The sequence below is a fragment of the Bolinopsis microptera genome, unplaced genomic scaffold (assembly GCF_026151205.1).
Source record: "Bolinopsis microptera isolate Bmic1 unplaced genomic scaffold, MBARI_Bmic_1.0 sca182, whole genome shotgun sequence".
NCBI lineage: Eukaryota > Metazoa > Ctenophora > Tentaculata > Lobata > Bolinopsidae > Bolinopsis > Bolinopsis microptera.
Genome location: NW_026971954.1, coordinates 1 through 14,382, shown reverse-complemented (window position 1 = coordinate 14,382; position 14,382 = coordinate 1). Strand labels below are relative to the sequence as shown.

The 14,382-nt window shown below is 36.4% G+C and overlaps 2 protein-coding genes across 2 annotated transcripts; both read right to left on the bottom strand.

Moving 5' to 3' along the window:
• Positions 1-33: 33 nt before the first annotated feature.
• Positions 34-5,251, bottom strand: LOC134825858 (uncharacterized). The gene is made up of 8 exons (XM_063838046.1): positions 5,112-5,251; positions 4,662-4,790; positions 4,298-4,513; positions 3,613-3,784; positions 2,347-2,612; positions 1,735-1,810; positions 1,466-1,597; positions 34-187 (listed from the first exon to the last, which is right to left on the bottom strand). Exons 1-8 carry the CDS (start codon positions 5,249-5,251, stop codon positions 116-118), a joined length of 1,203 nt encoding a protein of 400 aa, XP_063694116.1. The 3' UTR covers positions 34-115.
• An 864-nt stretch (positions 5,252-6,115) lies between these two features.
• Positions 6,116-12,937, bottom strand: LOC134825856 (uncharacterized). Its single transcript, XM_063838045.1, has 6 exons — positions 12,823-12,937; positions 9,536-9,655; positions 9,098-9,238; positions 8,787-8,873; positions 7,324-7,404; positions 6,116-7,196 (listed from the first exon to the last, which is right to left on the bottom strand). The coding sequence occupies exons 1-6, from the start codon at positions 12,935-12,937 to the stop codon at positions 6,421-6,423; spliced, it is 1,320 nt and encodes a 439-aa protein (XP_063694115.1). The 3' UTR covers positions 6,116-6,420.
• Positions 12,938-14,382: the final 1,445 nt, after the last annotated feature.

Genomic DNA, 14,382 nt, shown 5'->3' with positions numbered 1-14,382 from the left:
ATCAGTTATAATCTTAGTTTTATCCGAGAATATCTGAGTTATAGCTGAGAAAGAAAATCATGTGGTAAAAAATGTCCTATCTTCAGCAGTTCAACCACAAAAAACAAAAAGCTAATCAAGTTGTTGTTGCTGTTGTGATGATTGAACGTGCACGTACATATTGCCTCTCTGCGCGTTGTGGTGCCTCCTGAAATTTTAGACACTGAAAGATTGAAGGATACGTACGTCAATCAGTTCAAAAGTACAACATAGTTTCTGCTTAAACAATTTGTTATAAATTCTTCATCCCGTTCTTGTGGTGAAAAAAATACACCATCACAACTCAATCTCTTCAAGAATCGATGCTTGAGCATGCTTACCGTGTCAGTATATCACAGTGCCAAAACCGAAAATGAAAGATACATCGAAATTCGACGACTTTGTGATATGCTTTGAGCTATTTTAACTGACGATAGAAATTAAACTCTCTTCGATCGAATTTTATTACTCATATTTCATATATTACACATATTTTATATATCTCTTATATATAAGAGACAAGAGACAACGGATGGGTTGCGGCTGACGCACAAGATTCAGTGCGCTAAAACCAAAGGTCGTAGAGACGTGAAACCTTAACTAAAGTTAACCATTTTCTACAATTTCTTTTAGTCTATTACACTCAGACTATAACACTCTCAGTTCCTTGAAGTCACTCATTCATTCTTAAATCAGCAATTATATGAATTTTGCCTCTTAAAATATATCATGTTTACCTGAAATTAAAACGAATGCTTTACACAAAATTTACGCACACTTTGAGAATATACAAAAAGGTATTCCTTATTTCCAGATTGAAATTTGATCTGAGCTTTCAGATGTGGAGAGTAAAAAAGCGGTAAATCGGAGTTTTGGGCTACTAAATTAGTCAAAAAAGGACTGAAATTAATAAATGTGATATTTTTGATAATTTCACAAATTATATACTTAGAAATTCAATAGTTTTTGATTATTTTCGAGACATCTTCGACTTGTATCGAAGAATACCCCTCTGACAACAGGCTTTCTTTACAATATAATCTGAATGAGTCAACAACTATTTTACAGTGGAAACTATTTTGCAGCGGAAAACTATTTTACGGTCACATATAACTATATAATATTGATTAAAATGAATTTCGTCGGAAAATTGTTAATGTGCATCTTGATCGTTATATTTTAATTAATACTATTTATTTCCATTAGAATCTGTATTCGATGAGTCCATTCAGCTCGCAAATGGAGTTAGAACCTCACGAATTTTTTAAATTTTTTAGTATGTTTTACATTTAAATGACCTGTATCTTTGGTTGATAAGGATATTTCGTGATGCCATAACTGGCCTTTTAGTATATCTATAATAGTATATACTTTCAGTACTACATTGTAACAAGAAAAATTTTATAGCTGTGAAGCTGTGAGCTGTGAGCTCCCCAATGACACTTACATCAAGGAGATTAACGTTATTTAACGCAGCAGCGACCTCAGGAAGTAATTGCAATTCTGTCTGCACGTTATTCATATCTGATTGGTCAGAAAGTTCGAGCAAGTCTGCAGTTGTGACTACAATCCTACAGTCCTATAAAATATATATTTTAGTATTAAACTAAAAGATAACAGCAAAATTGTAGATAACGGTATCTTAATCTTATCGCATAAATCCCCATAAATTGAATTAAATTTGAGACGAACATTATATTGACTGTTCCTATCTACCTGATAAGGTTCAGCAGGATTGTCAAACAAAACATCAGGACGTCCGCATGGCATTTCAATACTCTGAGCCCGTATCCTAAAAATATTCAAAATGTTAACTTATAATAATATCGAGTATCTATAACAGGATAATACAGTACAAATATAATGTACCGTGGCAAAAAAATCTTCACACCGCAAATAAACTGTGCATTAAACTACAATAGATATCTCCAAGATTTCCTACAGCGAGCTATCTGCTATAGTTTTTATATCATTTAACTCCCCTAAAGTGTTCATAACTAAATTGAGATCCTTGCTAATTTAAGGAGTCTTTGACCGGAACAACTTACACGTTATATGTGCATAATATATGTAATATCTTTGCTATACTATGTTTATATTCCCGGCAAAACGTGACCTTGAGTTAAAACTTAAAAGTTCTGCAAAAACAGCAAAAAAGGTCAATCTCACTTAATTGGAAATATTAAAATACTAGAAGGCGCGTGGTCACAGGGATCAGGAAGGTAATAGTATTATTTGAAATTCAGTTTTTATCGCCACTATAAACACAACTTAATATTCACAGATCCGATCAAACTTTCGCAACAACAATCATTAACGTCGACGTACTTATGGCTATTCCAGTATTGGACAAACTCGTCCAGAGACCGTTGTACATGAGGAATATAGATCGCCGATAATAAGTTCCTGTCAACCGGATCAGCGGGCTGGTAATATCCGGAAGATGCCAATTCCCGGAGCTGCTCCTTGTACATAGGTTCGAGGTGTTCTTTTAGTGTCCTCCAAAGTCGTTCTATTCTATTGGCTGTGCTTGGTCCATATATGACTCCCTCAATTGGAGTTTGGGGGAAACCATTCTTCTGAAGGAGAAAAAGCTGAAAATAAGGATATTGCAGAACTTTAGATATATTGTTAAACTTTGGCCACATGCAAATGAATAAACAGAGCTGTCATCAGACTTATTTTAGTTTACTGCTACAATAACTGAATCCAATGTAAAGAAGTTAAGATGAGTTCAGCTACTAGCACTTAGATATATGTTTGACTCCCTTGATGCTCCCGGATCCACGAACACTTGCTCACTTGAAATCCGACGGATAGCAGCACGCGTAGGTTTGTGGGTAAATTCAAAAGCTTATGAACTGGCTGAGCTTGACACCACTGGCGAATCCAATTTGAGGTAGCCATACCACGATTAACATAATATTAGTATTATTGTTAACTTTGCAACACACACTAAGCGTCTTATCAAGTTCAAAGAACTGCAGTGGCGTAACGTTGCCTGTTGGCGCCCCCACCTCCTATTGAAAAAGCGCCCCCCTCCCTCCCTGTTGGCGCCCCACACCCTTTTGGCTCGATTCCCGCACTATATAATGACAACACTATATAATGACAAGCACTTTATAGTGACTTGTCACTATATAGTCCTGTCATTATAAAGTGCGTTTTGCATTACTCAGGAATTTCAATAACATCAGATCCAGAAATGCATTGGGATGGATCGATTAACAATGTAATGTTTAAATGCAATAGGACTTTGGTACGGTTTTGTGCAGTAGGAACGGTGATGTCATAATATATTAATTATAAACAATGTAAGCTTAATAATATTCCTGTCATATTTGCTCTACTGAAATTTTAGTCTGCTTTAAAATTAGTCGCCGAAAAATTTAGTCTCATGAAATTTGGTTTACAACAATTTTAGTCAAAAGTTTGACTAAATTTATGGTAGACTAAATATTTTGTCGTTCTTAAGGTATATTGACATTTGTATATTGACATTTGTATATTTATTAATTCCCTCTGATTCCACTTGCCATTTCCCGGCATCCTTTTCCTGGAGGGTTGCTAGTATAAAGAGTTTATCTTATTCACCTGGATAGCAGCAATTTCTCCTGTTTCGGTACCTCTGTCCACCCGTATTCTCCTTGGTATGAACCTGTTTTTCATCACAAAGTCGAAGTACATCTTACCCACAATTTTTGGGTTTTTGTTGGTGTGTGCCACCTTCATGACCATAACTTTACGGCTGAACGTGTCCATTGCCCTGAAACAGGTATTAATGTATTGAGATTGTGAAATGTGAAAATCTTAGAAGTGGTTATTTTTGGGACAGGGCTGTGAGCCATCTGACTCTAGAGTGGAGGCTCCTAAGTAGACGTTATCTGCCGAAGAAGGCAGTAGGGTCTTATAAATACGTTTTCCAAATATTTTTGTCCACAGTTCAGAATATTATATATATATATAATATATATATACCAAACGTAGGACCTCAAGCATTCATTTTTAGGCACACGTCTTAAAAATGTTACAGGCTAGCAAAGAAGTTGTAAGCATCTGATTGACGTTAGAAAGTTTATTGTTACCAACAAACCCTGTGACCTAACTCTTAGCAATGACATTTTTCTTTCTGAGATGTAACTATTTTTGCATCGTTCATAAATTCATAAAGTTGAAAATAAGCTAGTGATGATAAATTTGTATGTTACATAAAAAACTTGAATAAACCGGAAGCTTGGACAGTGTAGAACCAAGGCCAAATGTGTACAGTATATCTCACCCATATATATGAATGTCGAATGTTGCACCAAACAGCCCTGCCAGCTTATCATGTCCGTCTAGGGAATACAGATAGTTCGGACCTTTCACCGAAAAATCACCTTTCTGTACGTGTTTCAGCTTATTGGCAGGGTCACGTCTCGCAACATTTTCCGGTTCAATTTCTAAGAGTTCGTCCTCGACGGCTTTTTCTGATACCCGAATATCATATTTATTCCTGAAAGGATGTTTTAGTTCGCACTTATCCTCCATTTAGTTATCCAGAAATATTTGAAGAGGAGGCCATCGAGTTGTAATTGTTATAATTCTGTTGTGTCAAAGATTTTCTTGCTCAAATAAACGATAATTATCTAATAGTTTTCAACCTTAGTATGGCTGCAACAGCTCGGTATCCTAGGGAACCAGTGCTTCTTGCCAATATCAGCTCTATGTACCCCCTGAGGTTGGCTTTGTCCGCTTCTCTGGTCTTCCTAATCCCGAAATGTTTGAGCATTCTAAAAGAAAATCCGATAAAACTAACTTGTAATAACTATTAATATTAAGGCCAAGGCCGGGGCTGCCTGTGAGTGTAACCTAGATAAAAGCACCTAGTGAGCATGTTATAATAATTAAAGTTACTAAAGATACTAAACAATCAAACATAGTCAAATTATATCATCGGTCACTGTTGTGTGTAAGATTTTGAGTAATTATCAATATCGATACTTGACACAAGAAAAAGAGAGATTCAAAAACCTGTTTCTTTGTTTCATTTTGCCACATTTTGCCATTTATTCATGAATAAATGAATTAAAACCGAATTAATTAAGACTCACCTGCGTAGGTTGGATTCACTGAACTTGTAATGTGGGAACTCTTTGGGCAATGAAGGTAGAATCTCATTCCGGATGTCCCAATTTCTTTGGACCTTGGTGTCCAGGTATAATCTGAGGGTGTCATCACCTTTCCAAGCCATTCTATTCTAATAAGTACAAATAAAAATGTTGGCAATACAATAAATTAATGTAGTACAATAATTGTTTATACGTTTAAAGATTTTGATGTACTAAATGTACATTGTAGAGGAACTGTCTATAGAGTATAAATATGACTTTTTAACATTTCACCAGTCAGTTTCAAGGCGCTTTTGATATAAAAAGTTACTGACGGTAACCAAGAAGAAAGGTGATAATATGTAGATGCTACATATTGACTTGATATGAGTTAAACGCTAGATATATCTGCTATTAAATACCTCAAATATCTATAAAATTTTCGACCCCACAAAATCCAAAAAGATTATTCTTGTTCAAACTCACAGAGTTTAACCAATCAACAAATATTAACAATTGAGCAGAAACTCTTGAAATTTGTAAAATTAAGTCTTTGATCAAGTTAAAAATTAGTTTAATCCCAATCAGTTTCTTATTCACATAACGAATAATCGCTATTAAAAACGTCAAATATCTATAAAATTTTCATTCAAACCATAAACTCTAACAATAAAATTCTTCTTACAAGTTCAAACTCACAGAGTTTAACCAATCAACGAATTGAAATTTGTAAAAACAGTGATTTCATAATTATGTCTTTGATCAAGTTTAAAATTAATTTTAGGGGGCAGGGGGAGTCTTCATGGAAATTTTTTGAAAATCGACTTTTTAATTGTGTCTGATAGAAGGGAGTAATATCTATCAGATTCTTTTATTCAATCCGATAGAAAAATATTGTTCCTAGCCGAAATTATCGCCGGTAAAAGGTCAGCGCTTGTGTGTATTAATTGTATTGCACGAGCGATTTTCGATCACGTGCCCCCTGAAAATCGAGTCTAAAAATCTATTTTCTCCTATAAAAATCTATTTCTCCTAAAATCTATTTTCTCCTATAAATTTGTTGAGCAATCACCCTCAAACTTACAGCATTAAATGTTGTAAGGATCATTTGGACGAGATTGTATAGACAAAATTTTGAGATAAGCTTTTAAACATTTAAACATTTTTTATTCGATTTTTGAAAACCGTGGACCTCATTTTTTTTTGAAGACCCTCCCTGCACCCTTAATCCCGATTAGTTTCTTATTCATATAATGAATAATCTATCATCTAGCATTAAATCCTATTATATATCAAATATGTTGAAAGGTTTCTACTTGAATGCTTTATAATCTTTACAGATATCGTTGCAAATATGCCACTCAAAGAAGTTCTTAATACCATCTTGGCCAAAATTGCCGACATTGAAGTACTCCTCAAGTGGATCAATCTGCCCTGATGTTGATATCTCCGGGTCCATCAGCGAAGTACCCATACCTTGGATATCAAGGACGAGAAGCGCCCCTTCTGTAGCATGGTATGTGAAGTGGACAAATGCCTCCACAGTCTCCTTAGGTATAGGCACCTGCTCAGGGTTGCCACAACTCTTCCCATCGTTGTTGACAAGTTTCCATGGTTGTCCATTCAACATCGGTTCTACCATAAAAACCTTCTCTTCTGATGTAACAAGCATTCCCTTGTTATAGCCCAAGGGTTCTCCTGTGGCCTTGGCGAATTCTAGCGCCAAGGCGTGCGCCACCTCAAGACATTTAACATATCTCCGGCTTTCTTCTTCTACCGTCAATCCCCCATTCCGTATTCGCTCAATCCCTTGCTCGTGGAATAGCTTCACTGCTACATCCATGATGTCCTCACCTCGCAGCAACCTACCCTTTGATACCCTTCTGTACCCTCCCCTTCCCAGACTAACGTCAGTAATTTCCAGTCTCCCCTCAGTCTTCATGAACTCACGCCGTTCAAGGCTGTACTCTTCAACTGTACAGTGGTGCCCGATCCCTGTTGTAGCACCAGGAGCTCCAGCAGCCAGAATGTCAGCTGTCCTAAACCGGCAACGCTTCGGTTTAAAGGAGCTCATGACCATCTGAGATCCTGTAATAGTTTATATATTATTGAATAAATTGACGTTTTGATGAGCAAACAACGGAAAAGTATACGGAAAAGAACGAAAAAGTATACAGATTACGGGCCCATATCATTTGATGACATTTTACTTTACCTGAAGGTTCCTCGGGAAGGTTCATGCTTTTGGAGCGCATACGCTTTGGCTTAAAAGTTGATTCAACTACTAATCCTGATCCTGGACAATAAAATCATGGTCAATCGTAGAACATAGCGCAGGCGATTGCTATAGCATATATTTCCCATCACATTTAAAACTTGTGTTAAATCATACAGTTTATAATTTTGCTTTTATTCCCATGAATAAAAGTCAGTACCCATACGTTGGCCTTAATAGCTCAGTCACTGAGTGCCCAATTGAAATAATTCTTTCTGGTATGACTTGCTACCACGACTGGTTCGAGGAATTTGTCAAATTGAAATGTTCATTTAAAAAAATTAAGGTTCATTTTCGCATTTATTTGATAGTTTGGATAGTCGGATCGAGCCAAATTTTATTGAATTGTGTTTGGCCATTCGAATTACGTTTGTCATGAAAAAAATGAGAGTTGTAGCTTCTCAGATCACCGAGATACGAAGCATAACGAGTTTATTCATTACGTGTGATCAGGTGATTGGCTCACCTAATCGAGTAATCGCGTGATAAGGTCACCCCGTTAACCACCCCGTTATATTAAACATTATGGGAATCGTTAAGGCTGCCCAATTAAGGTGTCGTGTCACATAATCACCCAGTCAATTTTGTTAACGAGATACAGAAAATGCTTGATAACTTCTTCATTTCAAATTCGTTTCACATCATTTTTTCAGATCGGATGTAACATTTAATAATCTACCGTCTCTAAAAAAATTAGGCGTCCAGCATGTTCAGAAAGAACAATATAGGTGTTTTAATATTGAATGGGCGTGGTTTAAAATATCCGAATTTTCAAATTTTGGCGACAGAATCCTCGAACAAGTAGGTACAGTATGCCATCTGCAAAACAACAACTCTCAAATATAAATCACAGCGGAGGTATAAGACACAACGTATGGGTACTGACTTTTGGCCCATACTGTATATAACGTCTCGCTTTATATATATATAGTAAGATGAATGCTTTTTCAGAGATATGAATTTTAGTCTCTTTTTAAACAAGACAATATCGGTTAATGTTCACAACTGATAAGGGAGCTGATTCCAAACAGCGTTTTTTTTTGTTTTTTTTAAAAGAGGGGCTGGGCCTGGTTGGCCCACGAGAGGATAGCATATGGATGCTTTGCCTACCTCTGGGGTATGGCAGTCCTGTGGGAGGATGCCAGTGGAATCAAGATGTGTAATCAAGGATGATGATAAGTGTTGTGGGGTGTGTCATAGATAAACGCTTAATTGGTGGTTGAGTGTGGAAGAGAGGGGCGAAACAAGACGGCGTTAAAGTAGTCGCTATGTTACACCTGTCTGGTCCAACTCCTCCGGCACCACTAAGCGTTTAGTGTGGTTTGTAAAGTTGACAATGGTGGAGATGTGTTGGTTGTCGAATATGTCATTGACAGAGAGGTAGTAATCCCGGAAATATTGACCTCTTATTTGGGCAATAGCCGGGCACTGTCCGAGAAAGTGTGAGACAGTCTCCTCTCCGTCGCCGCATTTAGGACAAGCACTTGTATCTGATTTGTGAATGGTGTGTAGGTGTTTGTTGAGGCCACAATGTCCCGTGATGAGGTGCACTGCAGTTCTGTAATTTTGTTTGTTGTTACTGAGAAACAGGGGGTCTTCAGTGACTAAAACTTCTCTCGGCTTTAATTGTTTTGAAACTTAAAGATTTTAAGGCGTAAGTGCCAGGTAGAATAATACCTCCGGGTAGTGACTAGTAATCCTCAATCAATCAAACCTGTAGCTGTCGCCTTACTGGGCCGTTCCTTCACATCATTGGTCTTTCGACTACCATATACTGCTTCCAGTTCCTCCATGAAGCAGTATATGGTAGTTGAAAGACCAATCGCTTTGACGTCTTCCTCGTCTAGTTCGAGTCCTGACAAGTATTACCAGTTTAAAATTCAATCAAAACCCTCTGATTGCTACAAAAACTATAAACATAATATTAGCAACAAGAGAAATAATTAAAAGAACAATTGAAAAGAAAAATCGCCCAATTAAGAGAATTTTACATAAAACCTGGATTTTACTTGAAGCATGGATATTAATATTTCCAGGGACTAACCATAATCCAATCATATTGAAAAATTGCATGTATTTTATATTATAATTATGAAGATGAATGATATAGGTAATAGGTAAAGATCAAAAAATTGCAAAGGAATCCACATACCAGATAACTTTCGGTAAAGTGTTATCTTGTTGTTAGCGTTCAGTCCATACAACTTGGCGATTGCTGTACGCAGGGAATTGACTGACAGCTCGTCAGGTAGCATCAGCTTCCTTTCCAATCCTAAAAGATAAGAGGTTTATTTTAGATTTAATTTATGTGATTAATCGGGACTGCAACCGCAAAGTGCCACAGATGTTTACTAAGTATGAATGCATTATACGATAATTATATGATTCTATCTAAAATCCAACACACATATTTAATATTTATGTCACAATGCCATTTCCATACTATACACAGTAAGAATACATGAATGACATTATTGTGACAATAGATTGAGATACTAATAACGGGCTTAAATTAAATGCTAGCAAAACTAAATAATTGATCTTTACAAATAAGAAAACTGAAGATATAGAAATCTACATGGGAGGTTAACGATTAAAGCAAAGTGATCACAAAAAGTTTGGGGAACAAGATCACTAAACTCCGTTAAAAGAGTCTTCTCGGCCCAGAAAAAGGGCATTCGCGCTGCAGGCAACCAATACCACCGCTATTTTTATGACAAATATCTGAACAGTACACCTTCACACACAAAGGAAATTTTCAATAAACTAGAAGTAGAAGTATTACCTTGGCCGAACGTGATTAATTTATAATACATATGTTTAATGCACAAAGTATATTCTAACACTGTACCACCAAATATTATGAGAATGTTCACTGTTTCAAACTTAAACGTACCGAGAAGAGAACCTCAGCTCTTTGCAATACAATTTAACCGTTTAAGTAATTCAGACAAAAGCATTTCTTACATTGGGCCTAAGTTATATAACAAAACGGTCAACATTATTAACAAAGTCATAAAATACGTCACGACAGATCGACTGCAAAAGGAGATTGCACTGTGAAGGCTCCGGTGTAATGTGATAAGTACTAAAGCCGTATGTACTACGGCTTTACAAATTTTGGAAGCATGTACGGATATATATATCTGATACCAATCGTATATACTGGTAAAAAATACTCTAGCACAATTGTAACTGCAATTTTACAGAACTCTAAATGCTTAATGAACACTCTTGCAGGTACCACCCGTATTCACACTCAGACCTGAGTTTAACAATTTTCCGATACGAGATTGGGGACGGGTTCTATATACAAACAACAAACAAACAAATACGTCACGACTTTCCGACAAGACAAATTCTTAAATTCATTCAAGTCTACAGTCAGCAAGCATGTTCTTACTGCACAAGCACTTAACCCGGATGACAAGGACTGGAACAACTCAAATTTATATCAAGAGATAAGAGTTATTTAAAAATTGAATAATTTGGTACAACATACGTTGAATCAACGTTGATAGTGACGAGCATTTTTACAATGCTATCGCTACCGCGCAATTTCACTGTCATTTTAAATAAGATAAAAATATCACCACGCATTCTTCAGATCCTGTGTAGCTGTTCTAAATTTATATCAAGAGATAAGAGATATTCAAAAATTCTTAATTAATAGTACTATTTAACTTTGCTAATAGCGTAATCATATTTTATACATTGTGTGCTTATGTTTAACTATATATTTGATTGTAATTAAAGATTTTAAGGCGATAGTGCCGATTAATGCCTCTGGGTAGTGCTCCTCGATCAATCAGATTTAATGGAAAAAGCCACAATTTAAAGATTCAATTTTTATGTTTGTACGACCACCCACGTGCAAATTGGACGAGGAATAAAGGAATAGGAAGTTGCATAGTAACCATGGTAACGAGGGTTGTTACACGCACGTGCACGTGCAAAGATTTGCGACATTTTTGATCTGTTTTGCGGTAATTACGTTGTGTAATTACGTTATTTTCAGTTATGATGGATATTTTTTGATGTGATAAAAACTGACGTTGACTACCGAAGAATAATATTAGCTTCATTCCTGTTACTACGGGCTTTCTAGTCTTAATTATAATTCGAAAGATTATGTTTGTTTGTCGTCTGTATGTACGACCGCCCACGTACAAATTAGGCGAGAAGTAGGAAGTTAGGTAAAAATCAAAAGGTTGCATAGCAACGGTGTTGGAAGGCACACGTGCACGTGCAATGATTGTTGGAACTGAATTGTGAACGGTTTTGTGGTAATAACGTTATGTTAAAATTGTTTCCTATTTAAATCGGCTGTATCTTCGGTTGGGATGGATATTTTTTGATATCGATAAAAACATGACTATCAAAGAATACTATTATTCTATTAGCTTCCTCTCTGGGCTTTCTAGTACTTTATAAAAGAGCACCTTAAGGCAGGGGGGGGGGGGGGGGGGTATTTATGAAATTTCTCTTGAAATTAATTTTATAGTTGTTTTTGATAGAGGAGAGTGATATCTGTCTGCTGCTTTTGGTTCCATGGAAAAATATTGTTCCTAGCCGACGTTATTGCATTTTCAATCTTATCCTACATTTTTTGAGCAATCACCTTGAAACTTTCAGAATATGTTTTAAGGACCATTTAAAAACTTCTGGTGGATCAGAATTTTGAGATAGGCCCTTAGAAATTTTTTTATTCGATTTTGAAAATCTTGGACCTCGTTTTTTGACGATTTTTCCAGGTCCGGGATTTTCAAAATTGAATAAAAAATGTTCTAAGGCCTATCTCAAAATTTTCAGGGCGCTCGATTGAAAATCGCTCATGCAATACAATTACACATGAGCGCTGACCTTTGACCAGCAATAACTTCGGCTTGGAACAATATATTTCCATGGAACCAAAAGCAGCAGACAGATCACTCTCCTCTATCAAAAACAACTATAAAACCAATTTCGAGAGAAATTTCATAAAGACCCCCCCTGCCCCCTTAATTTCAAAGCCATCATAAAATTCTAAAAATAGAAATCAAATCATTACCTACCACCTACTACCTAGCAATAAATAGTGTTCACAAAAATTCCATTTTAGAGCTAACAGTTATGACTTACGAGACAAAGTACAAACTAACGTTGTGAAATAATTCTGTACCTAAGATAAATAATCGTTTATCTAATAATGTTAACACGCTTAACTTTATGTTTAGAGACGAGGCTTACCAGAAACCATAACCAAATTGAATATCATTATCAACACTTAACGCTCGTTACGAAATAAACCTACATACCGCGTATACCCATTTCTAATCAATAATATATGATTAACTAGGAATACCGAAATTGTGCAAGATTCCCATAGGACGGAATGAGTTGTGGCTCCTAAAAGGAAAGTTCATAAATATATTATAAATGCTATTGTGACATTCTTACCAGCTTTCTGGAAAGCTGATGCGCTCTTTCGTGTTATCTTTACAACCGTGCAGTGTATTGGCTTTATGTTCCGTCTGTACTTTCCAGCCGCTTCTTTTAGTCTATTGTAACTCATTTCTAAGAATATAGCACTTATCATTACATCATATTTTAAGACGCAATGCAATTTAAACGTTATGAAAAATTAGAAAATATTCAATCACAAAATTGTGCATAATAGATGGATATAACAGATCTGATCTACATCAGTTAGGTCTTATTAAGCTGGCCTGGGACTTGTTCTATTCAAGAGTTATCTTATCCTGCTATTGACGTTCCACTGTGAGATTGAATGTCAATGACGATAATCATCGGAGCCTCATCATAGGGGCCAGAGACTCCCAGACTTCCTTTATTTTATTTTATTTTATTTTTTTGGTGCAGCACCTACTGACTCGACTCGAAAGAGCAAGCGACTCAATAATACCAAAGAGTCCTACTGAGGCCCAGATGTTTGCGCCACTATCCCGGTAATGCAGAGATACATCTGGTACCATTGCAAGAGCAATGGCAGTTGAGTGGGGGCGCCCCTCCGAAGATTGACTACCATAGATCCCGTGTGACTATGAAATGAGACCGATCTTGCCCCATTGACATGCTCTTTAGTTTATTGCCAAAGGTGGTGCTGGGCAGATCGCTGGTGTGTTGAGGAGGTTCGGAAAAAGTAAAAATATGGTGTGAGGTCAAGGAGATTGTGTACTGTTATGATGCCCGATAAGTTGCTTTGGGGGACCGGTGCCTGAGTATAGAAATGGTCGAGAAAGAGGGCCTGATTGGATCATGGGGGAGTTGCGTGTGGATGCGTGAGTTGCTTGTCACGCCGAGTAATGCCTTATCGTGGTCAGGTTGAGATGTCCCATTGGTCTTGTTAAGTCGCGGTCCAGTTGTCCGGTTTAGGGCTATCTATTAAGCCGATTAGCTGGCCTCTATCATAAGATAGGTATATTGGAAGTCGTGAAAAGCCCACGGCGGCATGTTGCAGGTATAGGTTCTCTAGAGGAGCTGTCCATATACCGCATAAAGAGTATAGAAGTAAGATTCTTTTATTGACACTAATGCTGCCTCGCCACAAAGTGCAATGCGGACAGACATAAGCCCTGGAAGAACCAGCAAAACCTGACAAGGATTCTCACCCTGTAGGACTTCCTTTATGTTTCATCCTGGAGAAACATACTCTTTGCAGTGGAGATTCTAGAAACATTTTTAGAAAAAACAATTTTATTATCTTTGACCTATCAACGCATGCAATCAATGAAACAATAATTTTCAATGAAACAATAGGTTTTATTTTACATTCCTTTAATTCTGTCTTTTCTCAACAAAAAAATTGTCTTTTCTCATAAATATTGATGATGAACATCTTAAAATAACTGGCTACAATGAGCATTTTATTAACAATAAATAGTTAAGATCAAAAACTTAAATTTTCAAAAGACTTGTAATTTTAAAAACCTACCTAACAAAATTACACCCCGCTAAAACGTTATAAAACATTAGTAATTTAGTATATAAAATTAAAGA